The 22,365-nt window shown below is 35.4% G+C and overlaps 1 protein-coding gene across 1 annotated transcript in view; it reads left to right on the top strand.

The window, feature by feature from the left end:
• The window catches only part of STPG2 (sperm tail PG-rich repeat containing 2), a gene marked incomplete at both ends in the record, with an annotated part of 128,969 nt that overhangs the window by 48,033 nt on the left and 58,571 nt on the right, over nt 1-22,365 (top strand). Inside the window, one exon of the mRNA XM_081153780.1 lies at nt 21,072-21,179. Within this exon, the coding sequence (XP_081009906.1) occupies nt 21,072-21,179 (108 nt within the window). The remainder of the gene's footprint in view (nt 1-21,071; nt 21,180-22,365) is intronic.

Here is a 22,365-nt window from a genome sequence, read left to right as displayed (position 1 = left end):
AATCAAATGGAGATTTTAGTACTAAAAATATAATACATAAAATTAAAAACTCAGCTGATGGATTTAACAGAAGATTAGAACTAAGAGATCTTTTTGTCATTTTACTAATCCTAGAGCAGAAGAGAAGATTTGTAAATTTGGAGCATAGTTCAGTATATTTATACTTTAAAACACAATTAAAATATAGAAGGCACAGAAGAGAGCACAAGAGACATGTGAAACATGTGTAATTGCAGTCCCAGAAGGAGAGAAAAAAGAGAATGGGGCAGCCCTTGACCCTTTGACTCAGTGTTTAGAGCATTGGCCCATGGACTGAAGGGCCATGGGTTCGATTCCAGTCAGGAGCATGTACCTTAGTTGCAGTCTCAGTCTCCCGCCCAGTCAGGAGCATGTGGGAAGTGGCCAATGTGTCTCTCTCACATCGTCTTTCTCTCTCTCTCTCTTTCTCTTCCTCTCCCGCTTCCACTCTCTCTCAAAAACAATGGAGAAAATAACCTCAGGTGAGGCCTGAAAAAAAAAGAATAGGGCAGAAGCACTGTGTGAAGAGATACTGGACAAGAATTTTCTCAAAGTGACAAAAGTCGTCAAACCACAGATTCAAGAATCTCTATAGACTTCAAGCAGAATAAACACAAAGTAAGCTACATCAAGGCACAATATGTTAAAATTGTTGAAAACTAAATACAAAAGAGAAATTCTTAAATGTGGATAGAGAAAAAGACACAGTACTTGCAATGGAGCAAAAATAATTCTCAGATGATTCAACAAAAATGATGGAAATCAGAAGGCAAGAGAATGATGTTTTTAAAGTTATGAAAGGAAATAGCTGCTAACTTATAATTATATACCCAGAGAAGATATCCTTCAAAAAATGGAGAGGAAGTAAACTATTTTCATTATCAATTACATTTTGATAAAATAATCAAAAGAGTTATTGCAGGCAAAGTAATTTTAGGAAGTAGGTTACCTTTTGGATCAGTTGTTTTCAGTGGGAAGTGAGAAAAAAGATCATATCAGAATATACATACATAGACTCCTAGCACTGCAAAATAAAAATCAAAATTGTGTAGGGGAATAGATATTTGAGGGGAAAGGATTTATACTGTTTGAAAAGCTTTGCCAGTTATTCTGATATTCCTGTCTTTTGCCTCTATTTTGGAAGTTGATATTCTCTGTTTTAGCCATGATTTATGTGGTCTCCTTTCAAATTTTACTTGAAATATATTTGCAGTGCACTTGTAAGAAAGCAACAGTGCTTTATAATATGCATTGGAAAGTTTTGTTTTGTATTTTATTCATAATTTTATTGTTATTTTATATCATCACAGTTATTTTTCGAATTATGAACATTGCCAGAATATTTTGAGTGAGTACTAAATATGTACTTGCATTAAAAATAAGATTGTGGCATAGTGTCTGTCATGTATGTATACTTAATATGTATTAATAGTTGCATCAGAGTCGGCATGTTAGATTCTACGAGTGAATTACAAAGAGGCAGGGTAAATGATTTTTAAATAAAGCATAATATTTGTCTTAATATTATACAGAATAAAGATAATAATTTGGGCTTTAACCCTAAAAACAAAGCTGAAAGATACAGGTCTATTAGGAACTCTTTTGTTTCAGTGCTCATTGTTGAAAACCTTTAAAAAATGTATTAGCCCTATTGCTTATATCTTTTAACTTTATACCTAAGTCATGTAATACAAATAATAGATAACCAGGATATGGGTGCTTTTAAGATATAAAATAAGATGTTGAACTTTTTAATAAGTTGACATTGTCCTCCTTTCCTGATCCCTAAACTCCATGAAGCCATTGAATCTTCTTGATATTATTGGCTGAAAGATGATTAAGACATTAACTTACTTTAATAGCAGAAATACAGACTGTCTGGCTTCCAGATATAGAATAATAAGCAATACTATTCAAAATGTTAAATAATTTAGTTATTTATTTTAAATAGCTAAATTATTGTGGTTGGCTCATTGGTTTGAAATTTTCTTTAAAATTAAATATTATATAGCTATATCAATAATTCTATGAGTTTACTTCAGGACAAAGTAATTTCTTTAGTGTTTACATTGTAGAATTCAGACTTCTATCAAGCACTTATCTGAGATCAAGTTCCAGATTGCCCTCTGAAAAAAGCCTACCTCTCTCTATAAAATAAGCAATTTTAATTTCCTATTGTGTGTTTTTATCTGAGGATAATGTTGGACTCAGCCAGCTAGACTAGTTGTTTAGATTTCTAAAAAGGAGAGAGGTGAGAAGGAAACATATTCTCAATGTTTTGTTGAAATTGATGAGGCCATGTGTGAATCTTGAGCCTTCTGACATCCATAACTGCTAAATTCTTAAAAAAAAGGAATATAGTTTTTTCATGTTTCTGAATACATATTTTACATTTAATAAAAATGACCATATTGATCGTCAGAAATAATAAGCTTGTGAATAAATAAAGCAGTCACTTGTAAAGTTATAGGTAGAGGGAATAAAATAGGCAATATGAGTGCATGTTATTCACTTAATAGTGAAGGTGATTTATGGATATTACATTTTCCTGGCTTATAAATGGTAGCATTAATAGTTGGTCTAGTAGAAAGAGGATATATCTGCTGCCATTTCTGCTGTCTTTTATCAGTGTTGCTACAGATGAAGATATATTTTCTGGTTAGATATGGGTAAAGGAATGGGACATAAGCTCTTTTCCAAATGGAATAAATATTAAAGTATGGCATTCTCTTTAAATTTTGACAAATAACTTCTGCATTAAGATATACTATATATCCAGATTCGATTTGTCTTTTGTGAGATCCAGATTGGATTACATTTTCTATCAAATGTGTAATTAAAAAAATTTTTAGGCACTAAGGTCACTGAAATATGTACATAAGTGATATTTGATTATATTATAAATACTATATTTTTGATTTATAAACTAAACTTCCCTCAGCTATGATCTATATTTGATACATATTGTTTTACTTCTAATTAGCTGAAGACTCTGAGGCTTCAAATTGTTGAGTATGTTTAAGTCCTAGTATAATCCAGTGGAGAACATTACATAAAATGACTTCTCTCTACTCACAGAATACATTATAATATAGTACTTTACTAAACTGCATATAGATATTGAAATTAAAACATGGATACATATACCTGCAAACTCAATTACCCTGATAAAGTTGCAGCTATAAAACATACAGCTTACACATAGAGTGTAATAGTCTAAGTCAACATCATAACTAATAGTGGTCTTCTGAGTGCATCTGTATTTAAACTCTATTGCCTTATTGATTAAATAGCAGCAATAGCCTAGATATTGGGGCAGTTATTTAGGCAAAGTATCTCTGTATCATTGAAATGGAAGATGGGAGGTGAGGGAGTGTAACTTATCTATATTTTTGGATGGAATGATTCAAGTATGTATTTGTTTACTCTGCCTGCTCCTTATAGGTATATATTCTTCTTGGCAGATGCATTGGGTGACAGTAAACCAAACTCAATCAGTCTTAAATAGAAAGGGAATTTACTGGCACATTTTAGAGTAGGTTTAGCTCAGGCACTGTTTCAAGCTCGAATGATGTCACCAGGACCTGGCTTCTCTTTTTGCTTTTGAGAACCTCATCTATATTTGTTTTGTTCACAGATAGGATTTTCCTAATAGTGACAAGATAGCTGTTGCACCTAATAGCCTCACAGTCTCTTGTCAAGTGTAGTGAGAAATTAGTATTTCTGCTCCTGGATAATTCAAACAAACATCCATTTCGAATAATCTATTGGTTTGTGATGTTTACTTATCATGTATTAAATTCTTATATACATTTTTTTGTTGTTAATCCTAACCCAAGGATATTTTTTCCATTAATTTTTAGAAAGAGTGGAAGGGAGGGAGGAGGGGGAAGAGAGAGAGAGAGAGAGAAAGAGAGAGAGAGAGAGAGAGAGAGAGAGAGAGAGAGAAACATCGATGTGAGAGACACATGGATCAGTTGGTTGCCTCCCACACATGCCCTGACCAGGGCTGGGAACCAAACCTAAACCCAGGTACGTGCCCTTGCCCTGGAATCAAACCCATGTCCCTTAGGTCTGAGGGCCAACATTCTAAACCACTGAGCAATGCTGGCCAGGGCAGTTTCTGAGCTACTTAGATTGTTCACACAGCTAACATAGGGCAGGGGTGTTGCGGAAGAAAATTTTTTTTTGTTATTAGAACTTCTTTGAGAATAGTGTTATTTCAGAGGATGGATGTGATAGCTCTTCCAGATTGTTATTAGAGAATTGTTTATAAACACTTGTAATAATGTTTATAAGAATTGTACCTTCTTGGTACAAATGAAATTGTTTTTTAAGTGAAAAAAGTAAAAAACTTATAATTGGCTGTAAGTGGTATAGAAAAAATATTTTATTTAAAAATCTTTAATAACTGGATTTCTTACAAAACTTTTTTTAATTCTAAGAGATTTTCAAATAAACCCCTTAGTTCTTCTGTATATATAATCTTTGTAATCGAAATGATAATTTGGCTTTTGTCTTTGCCAGCATTATTTTTGTTTTGCTGTTTTGTTGCCTTGGACAGAAATTGCAACAATATTTAACTATAATGGTGGTATCTGACATACTATTCTGTTTTTAATGGGAATGCCTTTAGTTTTCCCCTTTAAGCATGGCATTGATTTCTAGCTTAACATGAATAATTTTTATAATTTAAAAATATTTATTATTTCTGGTTTTATAGTATTTTTCAATTTGGAAAGTGTGTTTAATGCTTTTTTTGTTATCTAATAAGTGGTATAGAAAAATGAGGTCATAATGTGGTAGATCTCATTAAACGTGCTGACATGATAGATTTTTTTGAGAGATTTTCTTATATGAAGCCACTTTTGAATTTTTGAGGAATGGGAGGCAATTCTTTTAATATACCATTGAATTGATTTTGCAAGTATGTGCCTGTCTCACAGAACTTCTCCCTGGCTAACATTTCCCCAGTAGAGACTGCCTGTTTTATATGGATGCAGTAATGTTATAGAATGTACATCCTTTAAACACAATACAAAACTTTCACCAAATAATATACAGGAGAAGTCTTTAGGTACATTTTAAAATATAATTTTGGCAGAATATAAAATTCACCTGTAGATGTTCTGTAAAGTACACTCAGTTATCAGCAAAGAGATGTTCATCTTCAGTGTCACTGGACTAAGAGAGACAGCATAGTATTAAAACATGCAGAGCAACTGTTTGTTAATAGCTATGTGAATTTTTTGATTATCAGGAAGCTATGTTTTCATATTTTACATTTTAAACATAGTTTGTTAAATATATAGGAATTTTATAGGGATTTAGTTATTACATAAAAAATTGTTAGAGGTTTTAGGTTAATGTATATAAGTTATAATTGTTATTTTAGCATAGAACATCCAATTTTTAGAAAGGAATCATGTTGAGATCTAAGATGGCAGTAGAGAAGGTGGAAGTTACACTCACCTCCTCCCAGGATCAAACTGGAATTACAATTAAATTATAAAAAAGTCCACCTGAATAACCAACTGAAGACTAGCTGAACAGAAGTCTTATTATAACCAAGGATTTACAGAAAAAGCTACATCAAAATTTGGTAAGAAGGGCAGAGACAAGAAAAGGGCTGGTCCCGCACCTATGTGCAGTGGTTGAGAATCTGGAGGGATATCTCAGCTCAAAGGTCCCTCCTGAGAGGCCAGGGGTCTCAGTCCCACTCTGGACTCCCCAGCACAGAACACCAGAGCCAGGAAGAGGAGCCCACAAAACATCTAGTTGTGAAAATCAGCACAGATTCTACCTGCCTAGGTGAGACAGGAATCTGCTAGAAATCCAGTTACACTCTAAAGGGTTAATGCACAAAGTCTCATTCTTGGTTACCCTGAGCTCCAGCCGAAGGAAGACGACTCAGACGGTTGTATGACTTTGGGGAGAAGGCTAACAGGACAGCCACCAGTGTCTCTGTACTGAGTTCCTCATCCATATCACACACAGACACCATCTTTCTTGGGTAGAGCACTACCCTCCATAGGAGATCAGCCTAAGGTGATCAGACTTCTTGGGGAGGAGTCTGCTGGCTATGGCTAGCCTGGGCGGTGGTGCAGACTTTCTTTGAGGACTCTTAAGGAGGTCTAGGTGGACTTGGGATGTCAGATATGAACAGGGAAAGACTGAATTGTTTGCCGCTAGGGCAAGGATCATTTTCCCCCATTCCACTTGACTGGCACTGTTCCTGCCATGGGTGATTCACTAGCCCCGTTCTCCTGACTCCCGGTCCCTCCCACCCACTGAGCTCTCTCCTTGCAGATGAGTCAGCTAGCTGTTGCCAGCCTGGGTCCACAATGCAGACTTTATTGGAAAGGTCTCAAGGAGGTCTGGGAATACTCAAGGGGTGGTAGAGACTGAGTTTGGCTCTAGGGCAAGGGTCATTTTTTCCTTGCATTCCAGTGCCACCGTTCCTCTCCACACAACTAAATCTTGGTCTGTATTAGCTTGATGAATTCTACTGACCTCACCCTGAAAATTCCCTGAGACCCTGCCTTGCCACAAATATCCACAGGCCTATAGTGGGTAGCAGCTGGCCTTAGTGTACTCTGAGACTTTTGCTGTGTGGCCTCAAACCCAGCACTGGCATTAAGTTTGGTCTGTATCACCCTTGCGAACACCAGTTGCCCCTAGCTGGTGACTCACTGAGAATCTACTCATGCAACTTGCATATACCACCAGAGGCTCTTTCAGTGACTGAGCCTAACAGGCAGCCTATAGGTGGAGGTGGATCTCGGGGTGCCTTAGGCCTTTTGCCGACCTGCCCCAGACCCAGTGCTGGTTGAAGCCAGCCTTGGTACACAGCTTGGCCTTTCTGATACACCCCCAGGCACAGCAGACGCAACTGCAAACTATGGATTGCTTTGTAGATCCAAATAGGTAGCTCAAGGCTAGTCACAAGCAGTGCCTGACATAGACCTACACCAGAGTTCCTCACAGGAAGCCCAAGAACCAACGCACCTGGTGACAGGCTTCAGACTACATCAGAACATGACCTAATTAACCATTACTGCCCTATTATTTCCTCCCGTAGCCTCTTCAAACATGTGTCAGATCAAGGGCTTTATGTTGTATTCTTATTCTGGAGCATTCTCTTTTAGACCCTTCCAATAGAAGTCTAACTCTCCTTTATATAGCTCTTGAAGTTTCATGGCCAGTCAGGGTAATATCTTGGTGTTTGAATACCTTCTTCTTGGGTTCAGCTAAACATTCTGACTCACAAAACTACCATAGGCCACACTTGGAATGGCTAGTTTAGGAGGATAGGAAGATAGCTTGCCTGCCAAAAGTGCCAGGACTTCTCCCGTAGAAGTCTTTTTAGCAGTCACGCAGACATAGCTCAGGTGCAAGGATAGTTGATACATATCTGATACATACATATTAGAACGCCAGTGATATTCTCCCTGGATTAGGATTCTCACTCTACAGAGGAACCAGTATCTCTTGTAACTACTCCATAGGCATAGTTTCCAGAGTCCCCATAAGGGACATGCCAGCTACAAGTGATAAAGATATGGTTCCCTGTCAAGTATTTATAGTTCTCCAAGTACAGATACATCTTACCAACCAGGGGACATTTTGCGTTAAGTAATGTTGCCTAGCCACCCAGTCGGCATATTCTTTTTTCAGGTTATCAGGGGAATAGGACTAGCAAAGGGTAAAGGGTTTTATTAATCCTTTGTTCACGGTCTGCTCCCTGTTCTTTGGTTAACAGTATTCACCTAGAAAAAGATAATCAGCACATTTTATGACCAACAGTATTTTCATTATTCAGTGGGCCTTCAATGTTCATTTTCTACCTTAGTTGATTAGAATAGTTTTTTGGCCAATTAGTTTTATAGGGCCTAGCATATTTTTTAGTTCTGTAGATCACAGGTAAATTTACAATAGGGAAAAGTACGTGAGAGTTTAATAAACTAAACACAATACAATTATTTTTTATATCCTTTGTATAAAACATGTGTCTTTTATTTTTGGAGATATATTTAAAATATAAACTATCAGTAGGGGATCTAGGCAGTCTGAAATTAAAGTCAAGATTTTACTTTATCCTCTTGGCTTGGGCTTTTAAAACTCAGTCTTTGTACACGTTACTCTGTGAATTTTATTTTTATTGGTAATCGTGACAAGGTAGCAGAAGATACTGGTCAAGTAAGGCCACCCTGTGGCTCTGCCTGGCTTTACTGCTGACACACACAGAGGCTCAGCTTGCTTAGATTCTGCCTTTCCTCTAGACTCTACATTTCCTAGCAGATATCTCATTCAGTTCCGTGGCTTTAGATACCATTTATGTGCAGATTACTAGCAAATTTCTATCTCAAAACCCTCACTCCTACTGTAAATATTTTTAATTAACTGCACATCAACACATTTCTACTTGGATATCTAATGGGCATTTCAAATCACCCATGTCAAAACAGAACTTTTGATTTTCCCCACCAGTCTTTCTCATTCAATCTAGTAAACTAGTTGTTAAATAGTACCAATTTACTTTTCCGAAAAACTTGGAAGTTTTAATCATCCTATAATCTATTTGATACATAAATCCTATCATGTACTGCCTCTACTCAAGATGCTCCACTGATTTCCTCCACTTTCAGAGTAAAATCCATTCATTTAATCATAATTTATAAGGTTCTTAATGATAATAGACCTAGCCCACCTCTTCAATTTTATCTTCTGACACTTTTCTCCTTACTTACACTTTTGTATTTTGTTTTTCATTTTCTTTGAACATGCCCAACTGTATCCTGTTTTCAACTATTTTGCTTTTATTATTCCTTCTACCAGGAATGACTTTGCTGTTAAAAAACTTTTCCCTTATTTCATTCAAATTTCTGCTCTAATATTACGTTTTCAGAGAGGTCTTCTCTGACTAGCTAATCTAATCACACACTCATGTAGTATTTTTTTACTTTTCAACATTATATATAATATTATGCATTGATTTATATATTTGTTTAAAATTTAAGCTTCATGAAGGTAGACATTTTTATTGACTTTATCACTTAGGAAGGGCTTGCTATATAGTAGATACTCAGTAAATATTTGCTAAAAGAATCAAAGAGTGATCAAGAATAGGGAGTTGAAATATACCACAAGAAACCTTGGACTCCTTATGCCATGGAAGCTAATTTTACTAGATAATTTGGTGAGACGAGTATGGATGTTCTTGGGTATTTGGATGAAGAAATTTGCAAGCAAAATGTTGAAGGTACACTTAGGCTTCTTTTTGCTGCTTATAGTAAAATGTGAGTGGGGAAGACCTATTAAGCCAAATGCACCAGGACTTGATGATTTGGAAAATATTCAGTCTTGATTATATATGATTAACAAGATATGGAAAGTGTGCTCTGGAGAGAAAGCCAAGGCTGTGACTGAACAATCTTTTGCTAGTGCTTTGGAAGGACTGGAGTAGTTATACGGAGGGCTCTTTGAAGAAAGTAGGTGTGTGACTGATGGATCCCTGCAGTCACCTCAGCAGAAGCCAAAAATAGAGATGGGATAATCTAGGAAAAGTCTGTGGAGGAGTCTCTTGTGTGGAGTGAGTTACAGGGTTCATGAGAATTTTATATCAGTAGCAACAATGCCAGCTTGGACTGAAAGGGACAGAGAAGGAGAAAAGAAAGAAGGCTCTGAACAGCAGAATTCTATAGGTAGGAAACAGGCTGATAAAACTACTGAGCTGGAAGCATATGCTACCCTTCATAAAAAAGAAAGGTTGACTTGGAGGGCAGAACCTTGGCCCCCGAGTGTAAAGCTGTGAGCCACAGGGTCTGGTCTCAGAGCTTGAAAACTTACGGAGTTTGCCTACCAGGATTTTAAAATTGCTTGGGATGGCTGACTTGCTTTTTTTGTTTTGTTGTTATTTTCTCCCTTTTTGAATGGAAAGGCCTATGTTTAGAGTTCTGTGATTGTCCCATCATTGCATTTTGAGAGAGAACTTGTTTTCTAGTTTCCCTGGTCCACAGATGGAGAGGAATGCTGCCCCAGATGGAACATATTTAGAGTCTCATCCATACCTGATTTATATGATTTACATGATGCAACTTGGGACTTTTGAGTTGATGGGATTCTGACGAGATTTCATGCTCTGAGTTGCTGCTGTAATGGGTTGAGACATTTGGAATTGTGGGGATGTAGTGAATGCATTTTGAATGTGGGAAGGATGTGAATCTTTGGGGACCAGAGGGCTGACTGTGGTGAAAACAGGAACATACCCCCAAAGATGTCTAAATCTTAATCCCTGGAACCTGTGAATATATTACTTAATATGGTAAAAGGGACTTTATTGATGAGGTTAAGTTAAGGATTTTGATGTAGAGGTATTATCCTGGATTATTCACACATACCCACTGTAATCACAAGGGTGCTTATAAAATGGACTGAGGAATGTCAAAGTCAGAGAAGGCAATGTAACAACAGAAGCCAAGGGAGAGAAGGCAATGTGATGATGGAAGCAGAGGTTGGGATGATGTGGTGCCATAAGCCAAGGAATGGGGATAGCCTTTAGAAGTTGGAAAAGGCATGGAAACATAACCCTGCTGGCACACAGTTCCAGTAGTCATTGTATCAATTGTTTATTAATTAATCCTCAAATTCAGTTGAAGTCCAACTGAATACTCTTAATTAAAAACTCAGCTGTAAAATAACTTCCTAATAATAAAGGACAGCCTCTTTACTCTTTGGCTTTTTCTTTTTGTTCTTATACTTTCTGGAATGTAGATGGAGTAATTGAATTTGTAGTAGTCATTTTATGACTATTACGTAGCGAAATGAGAAAACATTCAAGAGAATCTCAAATATTTGGGTACTGATATTATTGAGCCACTGAATCAATGCTTCCATAACCTATTTCTGGACTTCTTGCTTTATGAGACAAATAAAACTTTATTTTTATTTTTATATACTTTTGAGAGAGAAAGAGAAAGGGAGAGGGAGGGGAGAGAGAGAGAGATAGAGGGAGAGAGAGAGAAACATCGAAGTGAGGGAAAGATTGATCGGTTGCCTCCCACACGCATCCTGACCAGGAATTGAATCCATGACCCCTTTCTGTGCACAGGACGGTGCTCAACCAACTGAACCACACTAGCCAGGGCAAAAACTTTATTTTTAAAGGCAACATTGGGTTTGTTGATGTTTGTGGACAAATGCATTTCTATCTGATATTCTTATAAAATAAGCTGGGGCCCGGCCGGGTGTGGCTCAGTGGTTAAAGCGTCGAACTAGGATCCAGGCCATCAGGGTTCAATTCCCGGTCAGGGCACATGCAGTGGTCTGCAGCTGATCAATGACTCTCTCATCATTGATGTTTCTATCTCTCTCTCTCCCTCTCCTTTCCTCTCTCTGAAATCAATAAAGATATATTTAAAAAAATAAAAATAAAAATAAGCTGGGAAGTCAGTGACAGTAATTATGCTGAAAGAAAGGATGTAAAAGTGAAATTTCTTCATGAAATGATAAAATCAAATGTCATATAACATCAGTAGCATATGTGTACAACAGCACCTATAAACATGTAATAATATCTGTCCAAATATGTAAGATATTTTGGTTTATACTTGTGTTAAATTACTGATTCGTAGAATATGATTTGACTCTTGCTTACGTGTGCTACATATATATGCGGGGAAGAATGTGGCAACAGTTAGTTATATTTATCTTTGAAAACTCAAGCAAAAGGAGAAATGGTGTGCCTTTGATTTAATTTTATGGAACATGTAGACTTGAAAACTTGCATTGGGATCAGCAATGCATAGCACCAACTATATTCACAGCATAGAAGAGTGATCTATAAACAAAAGGGATTCCACCCAAGTGGCAATCCATACTCTGCTCTGTTCAGAGAAAGCAATTGATAATCAACAGTATGCTTTCTAATTGTAGATTGGATTTGAAACAAGAAGTAAAAAGTATGAATACATTTAAATTGCAGTCATTATATATATATATATATATATATGTGTGTATTTTATGTATGGATAATGAAGAAATGAGTAATGGATACAACTGTTTAATCACACTGAAGTAAGAATGTTGACAAGGGGACAGGACAGATTTTCATATGAGCTATTGAAATAAAATATAAATTTAATGCCAGTAAAGACCATTATGATTTTATGTGGTTTTTTTCAAATAGCATATCTTAGTATCTTGAGTGGTCTGAACTCATTATTTCTAAGCCAAAATACTATACTTTTTAATGTTGAGGACATTTTCTCAGGATTTTAAAAGACAATTAAACTGCAATACAAATAGGTTGAGACAGAAATTTGGACTTTTTCCCAGTACAATGTCTTTTTTAGTCTACGGAGAAAGAAACTGATGATGTATTACTTAGCTAATACATAACCACATCCAAATGTTGCAACAGACCATGAAGAAATAATTTGCAGGACTGAAAACTAGAGTGGATTAGAAATATACTTACTGCCATCTACCAAGTTGAAACATTCAACCTTCCAGCTTTTGGCCATAAAAGGTTAGAACTTGTCATTTGTTAGAGTGCTGAAAGTAGTCTTCATTGAGCCATCTCTCCACAATTTCTGGGCCATTTGTGTTTAATATGAATATCCAGACTTATCTGGCAGCCACTGAACTCAGTGACATTTATAATAATCTATGATTGTGAATTTGAAATTTCTAATTTAGTAGACGCTAGCATGAGAAATCAATTGTAAATATAACCTAAATTATAAATTAAGCCACCCACCATTGAGTTTCATAAAGCTACCTTGGTGGAAGGCTGCAGACAATATTATCCTTCTCATTAAAATAAAACATATTTTATTGATAATTTTAAAAAATTGTTTTTTGTTATCATGAAAATTAAGAAAAATATTTTTAAAAAATTATGTATAATTGATGATCTTCATGTACACAGATTACCCATTGAGTGTGTAGGTGCCAAACTTTAAGAAACATTAGTATTGAAGCTATAGACAAAGGATCTCCTTTATTTTGAGTATTAAATGTCTTGTTTGTTTCAATGCTCTTAGGTAATCACAAATATCCTTAATGTAGGGAATCAGAATTTCCCCACCATCTTTCATTCATATGAAATTCATATTGACACTCCAGTACACAGAGTCAGAGAATATTCTTAATCGCGTTATTTCATTACTTGATGACTAGATCCACAACCTTATCTGCTCAGGGGGGTGTCTATAAATCTGTCCTGCTGAGCCTACTTTCACACTTCATTTTCTGATTGCCACCAACACATCCCCCGTACACTTTTTAGAGGAGTATGAAAAAATTCTAATTCATTATATTCACTAACTTGTGAATATAACAGGAAGATAGATTGTTTCTTATAACAACAAGAATAGTGAAGACAAACTTAGTCTCTTCATAGTGTTAGGTGATGCCTTTGATGTGACTCAGTAGTTTGAACACTGTAGAATAATCTAGTTAAAGTATATACGAGTAATTGGTCCCCTTTCTTACACAGCATTTCACAGATGGCTTCAGACCCAGGTAACCTAGTTTCAGAACCATCAGTGTGTATAAACATCAAGTCTCTGCTTATTACCTATAACTATGAACACTGTATTTTTATCTTGATACTACAATGAGGCACAGAAAACTCTTAACTCATTTACCAAACCTGTTTTGGACTTTGGTTTTGTAAGATCTGGAGGTATATGTGTGAATTTATATAAGAAGATGTATTCTTAATATGTTTATATTAATACTAAGATATATTTAGACTGAGTGGAGTTTGGAATTTAGTGGCCAATGGGTTGAATTTAATCTGTAAGTAGACAGTGGCCAGTTCATAGTTATAAAAAAATTGAATTAGTTGTGAACATTTGTAATTTATAGGATTTCATATAAAAATCCAGACTTTCATCTTTTCTTAGAAATGAAAGAAACAAAACAAACAAAACACCTACCTAATAACAACAATCAATTGGGGCTGATTAAATGCTGCCCTTGGAGGTGAGGATGAGTGATCTTCAGTGCACCATTTTCCATTAAACACTTATTTGCCTGCCTGGCCCAGCAGACATTTGAATTTTTCATCCTTGAGAGTGTAGTGTCAATTAATCTTATACAGGTCCTTTAGTTTTATTTAAGATTTATTACCCTTAACATTATTTCATTTGGACGTGCTCAATTATCTGTTATTATTCATTAAGTGATATTCTTTCTTTTCCCTTTAAAAAGAATTTGGGTTTGCAAAAACGGGAAGAATATACTCATATTTAGTAGCTCTATGCAGAAGTTCATGTTGCATTACACAATAATAAATGTTAATGAACTTTGAACATTTACATAGTACTAATTTACCAAAATAGGCAATACAAATCTCGGCTGCTACTAGATAATCCACCACAGAGGATATAATAATTACAGGAAAACTATAAACTGTTTATATGTGTTACCTCTTGGTGAAATTTTTTGAGCACAAAACTTTTATGTAATTTTTGATTATTTGGTGAAACCTTTCAGTATAGCCGCATTTACTCATATTTACTCTAGCTCAGAACTTGGCAGTGTAGCTTCAGGTATGCTATATTAAATTTTTTACTCAGCTGAATTACTAATACCAGTGTTGACATGAATTGTTATTTCAGCAGATATATTAGGGAATCTAGGTAGCTTTTTATCAACTTTACTCACTTTCATGTTGGAATGGTTGAAACTGCATAGAACAACCTTGTACTCCAAAGCAACAATAAAGTCAAATCTAGTAGCTTACATTTGAATTCTGTCTCTCCTAATATACTTGTCATAGGCTCAAGGCTCTGTGAGTGTAAATGTGGAACATGTCCTGCACCTTACAGCCTAGGTTCAGAAGGGGCATTATGTAACTTACACTGTATTCTCTGTGTCAAAATAAGGCACAAGACCAGCCCAGTTCAAGGGGGAATGATATGGAGTAAGGCATGACTTCATAGGGATAGGAGGAATTTTGGTGGCTATCTTTGTAGAATATCATGACTATTATTCTTGTGGTTATAATTATTATCACCACCACGACTACTCTTTAGTCAAAGAAAGCAAGAAAGCATTATTATGCCTGGACTGCCAAAATAGCCTCTCTTAACTGATATCTCTGCTTCCAATCCTGTTTTCCTTTTTTCCCCCAAACCCACAACCTTGGCTTATCGGGATGATGCTCTAACCAACTGAGCTACCCAGCCAAGGCAGAAATTTATTTTCTTGCAATCTGGTGGTTAGAAGTCTGAGATCAAGATGTTGGCAGTGATTTCTTCTGAGGCCTTTCTCCTTGGTTTGGAAATGGCTCTCTTATTCCCATGTCTTTACACTGTTGTTCCTCTCTGCATGCTCATGTCTATGTCCAAATTTCCTCTTCTTATAAAGACACTAGTTGTAGTGGATTAGGGCCCACCCTAAAGACTTCATTTTAACTTAACCTCTTTAAAAACCTTATCTGCAAATATAGTTACATTCTGAAGTACTAAGGGTTAAGACTTTAACATATGAATTTTGGGGGAACACAGTTCATCCCATTACACTCCCAAGCCTCACTAAATTAATAAGTAAAATAATAAAAAGGTGCAATACAACATAAAAGAAATGAGGGAGAGGAGATAATAATTGATAAAAGATTTTCAATTTTTAAAAATGGAAAACTACTGGGCAAATGGTAGATGTAAAAGCTGATGGGGTAAAGGTTAAAAGGTAGACCGGATAAAGCTGTTATGTAAATACCTTAGTAGGGTGATGCCAACAAGAAAGCCAGTTCACATTATAGTACCTTGAATGTTAATTACCCTGGAAGGTGGCAGGTGGGACTGAAAACATCAGGATTGGTGATAATCTGGATGAGAAGCACAATCTCTTGTAGTGAGGCAACTTCCTCAACCCCACTCTAGGAGAAGATGTGAGGTCTGTTGGTGGAGAAATTAAATGAGAGAGTCACTGGACTTGGCAGACACTTATTATAGAAGAGGAAAGGGGTGATATAACAAACATGGAGGGTATTTCTAGACTCCAGATTGGGGTTTCTAAATACCATTCTCCACTAAAAGGATCAGAGCTCCTTGGAGAAAAGACTGATTCCAGGTCTGGAGCAGGAATTGTATATGATGCACTTGAAGCATTTTGTCATACCAGAGAGCAAGAAAGCTATGAAAGACTACTAGGGTCATGACAAAAGGATTCAGAGGCTCACTCAGATAGGTTCTTACTGACCAAAGATGGGATAATTTCAGCATCAATGAGTAATAGAACTCCAGTGGGTTGAGATAACTCAAATATATTAAAATACATGAGTTTAAAATTAGAATTTAAAAACTTATTGATTAGTGTTGTAAGATGCAAGAGTCCAACTTTGTACTTTGAAACTGGTAAATAAGAGGGAAAACCCAAGCTTTTTCTACATGTACTGTACCTGAGAGCAACTAAACAATTGATGATGGAAGTGCTATTTCAGCCCATAAATGAAAAAGAATTTTAGAATTATAATATCATTTTGGAACCCCTAAAAAATTACTAGATTTAGTCAGCAATCATCTATGGCTGCTAACATTGCAGAATGAGAGAGAATAAGCTATTACATGTGTCTCCTGGTAGAAGTATGCAGCTCCACCTATGAAGTAATTTTGCTCCCCCCACAAGAAAATTGAATTTGAATATGATCAGGCCTTTATACCAAACTGCTAGTTTATAGGAAATACGAGGGATGGACACATAGATATTCAATCAGGAAAAATAAAAAGTGTGGGAAACTCTAAAAAAAACTTAGCTTCTTCACCAAATAAGTTAAAAGGGAAAAATAGTGATGGAGAAGAAACTTATAGATTACAGGAGGCTTAAAAACATTTAACCATTTGTAAGAATAAACTTTAACTGGGCTATGATTAAAATACATACTTTGTGTTATATTTACATATTTATGTATTATTATAGATATGTTTAATATACACAACTTTTTGAGGTAGTCATAAAAATTTGAACTCTGAATAAAGAATCAAATCATTGATTTTTTTAAGGTTTATAAAAATGGTTTTGTGGTTATGTGAAAAATGGTTTTGTGGTATATTCCTTATTTTTTAGTATTGATGAAATTCTATGATATTTTGGATTTGCCCCCTACATCTTCGGTTGGATTAGAAAACCAATTTGGATATGAGTTAAGGATTATTGACCTTGGGTGGTGGGGTGTATGGGAATTTTTATACTATTATTCATTTTTATGTGTTTTTAATTTTTCATAATTAAGACAAGAAAATCGAGAGTTTAAATAAAAGTTTATATACAGAATGGGGAGAGAGTTCCAGGTATCTTTCCCACTCACCTAAATTGTCAGCTGGGCTTGAGAAATGACTGACATTTCCGGGGGGACCATATTCAAGGTGAGTGGTGATTCCATCCCAGCATAATGAAGTCTGTATGTTTCAGTCGAGTCTTTCCTGAAACTCTAGGGAACAGTGGAAGTTACACAACCAGTGGAAAGTTATTGCACCTGGATGAGGCCCAGCACTGTGAATTTTAAACTGGTTTAGGTCTCAATACTGACTGTACATTAGAAGTAACCAGGAAGCTTCAAAAAACATTAAAAACTTTTTTTTTAAATGCCTGCACCTAATTTCCATTGGCTTTAATTTGAATGAGATGGAATGAGGCACTGTTATTTTGAAAAGCTCCCCAAATGATTCTCTTGTGCAGCTTGGGCTGAGAACCACTAATCTAGAGTGAGCTTCTCAAAAGCAGAACCCATGCTTAATTTGTACATAGTAAGTTTTTCAGAATTTTACATAAAAATAATCATCATCACTGATGGTGGCTGCAAGTTAGAGAAGTAAAGGTGAAACAATATTGCTTTCCCTACTCCACCTAATCTTTGCACACCATCTGATCAAGTAGATCATTGTACCCCAATTTTCAAAGAAAGAAGACCATTTTTATTAGGTTGTACATGCAAAAGTGCCATAAACAACCTGCCTCAATTATCTTTAACTCTGTTCCCAAGGCAGAATACTCGTCAGATTTGGGCCTTCTTCCTTAGGATGTGTGTGGCTAGCAAAAGAAGCTGTAGCAGTTACCCCTTTGGGGTTGAGTTGTTTTGTTTTTTTTTTGTTTTTTTTTATGGTGCATGAGAATCATCTGTGAGGCTTGTTAAAAGTGTGGATTCCTGGACCCAACAAGATTTGATTCATCAGATCTCGAATGAGAAACTGGGAGGCTATGTATCCAATAGGTTGATATCAATGCAGGTGGTCCGTTGATCATAATTTGAAAAAGCATTGTGAGCATCACAGCATTTTTATCCTGTATCTAGGATTTGGTCTTCTTAACGTCTTTTTGCCTAATTTATATTGTCATAAATGGAGACCTGTCCTTTAGTGGTCAGTGTCTCACATCCTATTTTGGAGCTTATTTTAAATTTGCTTATTAAATCCTAAGCATAATTTTTAGAAGCAAGATCCTGATTTTACTGTTGTATCTTAGTGAAGCAAAGTTCAGTAGCATTATGAACTTTCTGGATGAATGGAAAGAAAGGAAAAGGAAGCATTCATTGAAGGGATCAAGATTTCATTTTTGCTTTTATGAAAAGTTCCCCTAGACTATATTCCTTTATCTCATCATTTACACTTAATTTTCCCCCATAATCTCTTATTAGTGATGACTTATACAACTGTTGAAAGCAATAGGAAAGTAATCCCAACATGTCAATAGTTGGTTATTTTTACCTATATAGGGTAAAGAGAAATATAGCACATGTATAACATTCAAGAAACTAGATTAACATTATGTATTTGAAGTTATGCTCTCTCCATATTTCTATATTTATATTTCATAGGTTTATATAAACACAGAATTATGCAAGAAGTTCCTTTTCTTCTAAATTTAACTTTCTACAAGTTCGTAGATCAAAACAATCCTGCATGCCATAACCAAAGTGCATCTTTTCTATCAGCCACAAAATAATGGCAGGGATTTGTTCATTTGAGACAAGATAACATGGACCTTTGCATAAATTTTTAGAATTTAACCTATTTATATAAAAAAGGTACTTTTGTATAAGAATTTCTCTTAAAGAACTTTTTTTTCCCAAATTATTATTGGTTTTAAAATGTCGGCTTTAGACATTTTACTATATTTAGAAAGGGCTAATGTTCTTATTTGGATCCACATTATTTCCCAGAGGAACATATCTCTAAATTCATTATATGATCAGCGAAAATAGAGGATTCAATGCATGCATTTGTCTGTTAATCTGTTCTTCTGACAAATATTTACTTAGCATTTACTATGATTCAGATACTCTTCTATACCCTAAAGATACAGCAGTGAACAAAACAGAAAAAACAAAACAAACCTGCCTTGGAGCTCACAACATGGCAGAAATTTTTATTTTGAATAGTAAAAAATGGTTAGGTTAAAAAAGAGGTAGGAAACAGGACAGGAATTGTTTAGGGGAGGCAATGAAATTTTAGATTGGATGGAAATGACACATTGAGAAGGTGACATTGAGTAGTGACCTGATTGAAATGAAGGAATGAGCCCTGGACCTATCTAGGAGAACATTCCAGCAAAGACAATGGCAAATGCAAAGATCCTGAGGTAGATATATGCTGGATATTTTTGAGAACAGAGTGAATGGAGTAAGGAGAGTAGTAGGAGATGAGGCTAGAGTGATAATAATATGTCTGGGGGTGAAATTCATATCATACTAAGGACCTTGGATTTTGCTCAGAGTGAGATTGGAAACCATTGGATAGCTTTGAGAAGGGGAGTGGTGCAATTTGACTCAGGATGTTAACTGGATTCATCACTAGCTTCTATTTTGAAAATACTCTGAAAGTGGACAAGGGTGGAAGCACAGTGGGCAGTTAGGAAGTTTTCACAATAAGGTAAGAGATGTGGCTTATATCAGAGTGGTACTTGTGGATGTGGGAAGAAGGTGTTGAATTTGGATATATTATAATGGTAGAGGTGACAGGATTTACTGATTGAATTTCATTATATATCCAAGTTATAACCTAAGTACTTAATTCACAAATAAAGGAATAATTCTTTTAAACATAGAAAAGTAAGGAAGGTATATATAAAGCAGAAGATTTGAATCTAACTTTTTTATAATATGAAAGGTACTATTTTTTTTAAAATATATTTTTATTGATTTCCAAGAGAGAGAGAGGGAAAGAGCGAGAGAGAAACATCAATGATGAGAGAGTCATTGATAGGCAGCCTCCTGCATGCTCCCCACTGTGGACTGAGCCCGCAACCCAGGCATGTACCCTGACTGAGAATCAAACCTGATCTTCTGGATCCTAGGTTGATGCTCAACTGCTGAGCCACGATGGCCGGGCTGAAAGGTACTATTTTAAGATAATTAAAATTTTTGATGAATAAATAGAACTTCTTGATATATTTAAATTGCATTACTAAGATATAAAACTCAATCCCAGTGTTTACTGATTAATTTTTACCTGTTGTAAAATATCTAGCAAAAAGCTTAATATCTTACATCTTCTAACATTTGTAGTTAAAATAAAATATATTCTGAAGTTATTTCTTGAAACAAAGCAGTCTATTGATTAACAGAAATTTGAAGGAGAGTGAAATATTTTTTAGAGCTGGTTGTATACATTTATTTATTTATTTTAAATTTATCTTTATTGTTGAAAGTATTTCCCCCCATTGATCCCCTCCACACTGCACCTGATGGAAGAAATGTAGAACCCACTTTTATTCATTGTAATGTTTAATCATGTGAAGAGCTAGATTTTTTTTTTTTTCTGAGCTGTATCAGTAGAGGGCAGCAAAGTTTCAAGTAGTGTGTTTTCAGGTTCCTGGGAAGCTTTGATAAGGAAAATTTCTTTCTTTTTCTTTCTGTCTTTCTTTTTTTCTCCTAAGAAGTTTGTTCTGGCTTGCCTCTTAATGAAGTGCTTTGGTAATATCATATAGGAGTTCGTTTAAAAACCCTGTAGCTTTGGTTCACATATTTAGCCAACTGTTCCCTTGGGTGCTATAAATGCTTTCTTAATGAGAACATGTATTTTTTTCTTTTTGCAATGATTTAGGGAGTACCAGGGCCTGGAAAATATGACATTAAAAGTCAATTTCAGAAGACTGAAAGTGTGACACCAAACGTAAATGATGCATCACATGCTTTTCTCTCTCAATCCCAGGTAATGGTCTATAGTCATTTTCATAAGTAGAGTATAATAGGTATAATGTGAAGCCAGCAACAAATCCAATGATGTTCAGGGAGATTATAAAAAGGAAAGTGATATTTAAGCAAATTGGAAACACACATGGCCTAGGCAAATCATATTACCAAAAGATGTGGCTAAAATGAAATGAAATAAGATTATAACATTAGCAATATACAAAGATGAATTTTTGAATTGAAACCATCTAAACATTTTCTGTTATGCAAATGTGCATATGTGAAAGTTCATTTTAGCTTATAAGAGATTTTAGTCTGAGTTTTTAAATATACTTTGCCAATGAAGGTGTACAGTATTAACGTGTAATCTATGAGGACATGCATTTCTTTCACAGAAGGTTCTAAAGGCTTTTTGTGGAGCCAGGTCATAGGTCATATCAACAACTGCCACTGGGGCCTTTGTTAATGGTGCTGGAGTCTATTTCACAGTAATCATCTCCCACTCTGCAAGATATATACTAAAGAGACTTGACGGTATCTAAAGTATTTCTAAGGCAAGAACATTACTAGCAAACTTTTATAATGCGGCAGCCTCTAGATCAATGTAGTTGCAACATTTAACCAACTGTACTGTGTACAGCTCTGATTATCTTATTTAACTTGGGAACATTATTAACCTTCAGATGACTGCAGGGGACTGCTTTGGTTTCATTGTACTTAAGAGGTACCTCCTTGGAGACAAGTAGATATATTACAGGTATATTTTGAAGGTATAATTAACATGACTTTTTAATGGATTAGATGTTGTGGTGAGGGACTTAGGAAGAATCAGGAATGAATACCAGGTTTCTGCCTTGAGCAACTTGATAGTACTTAAGGTAACTACACAAAATGAATGTGTGGGAATAGGATGTTATGCATGTGTGTACCCTTTAAAATGTAATTTTATAGCTAAACTGTCAGTTTTTATGCTGTTTCTGTTCATCCAATATATAGTTCTAAGTTGACATCGCTTGGCACCAATTATAATATTTTCAATATATTTTCAGAAAAGTAGAATGTGATACCAATTTTGTTTATAGGGGATGATGAAGAAAAGAATAATGGTTTTGGGATGAGAGATATGAGGACTTAAAAGCAACAGACTGCCTGCTGAGGTAGTATTAGTGTTTAGCTGAATATGAACAGATATAATAGAGAAAGCG

The sequence above is a fragment of the Miniopterus schreibersii genome (assembly GCF_964146895.1).
Source record: "Miniopterus schreibersii genome assembly, chromosome: 1".
Lineage (NCBI taxonomy): Eukaryota > Metazoa > Chordata > Mammalia > Chiroptera > Miniopteridae > Miniopterus > Miniopterus schreibersii.
The sequence above is the reverse complement of the archived record's forward strand: the minus strand, read 5'-3'. Positions and strand labels throughout refer to the sequence as shown.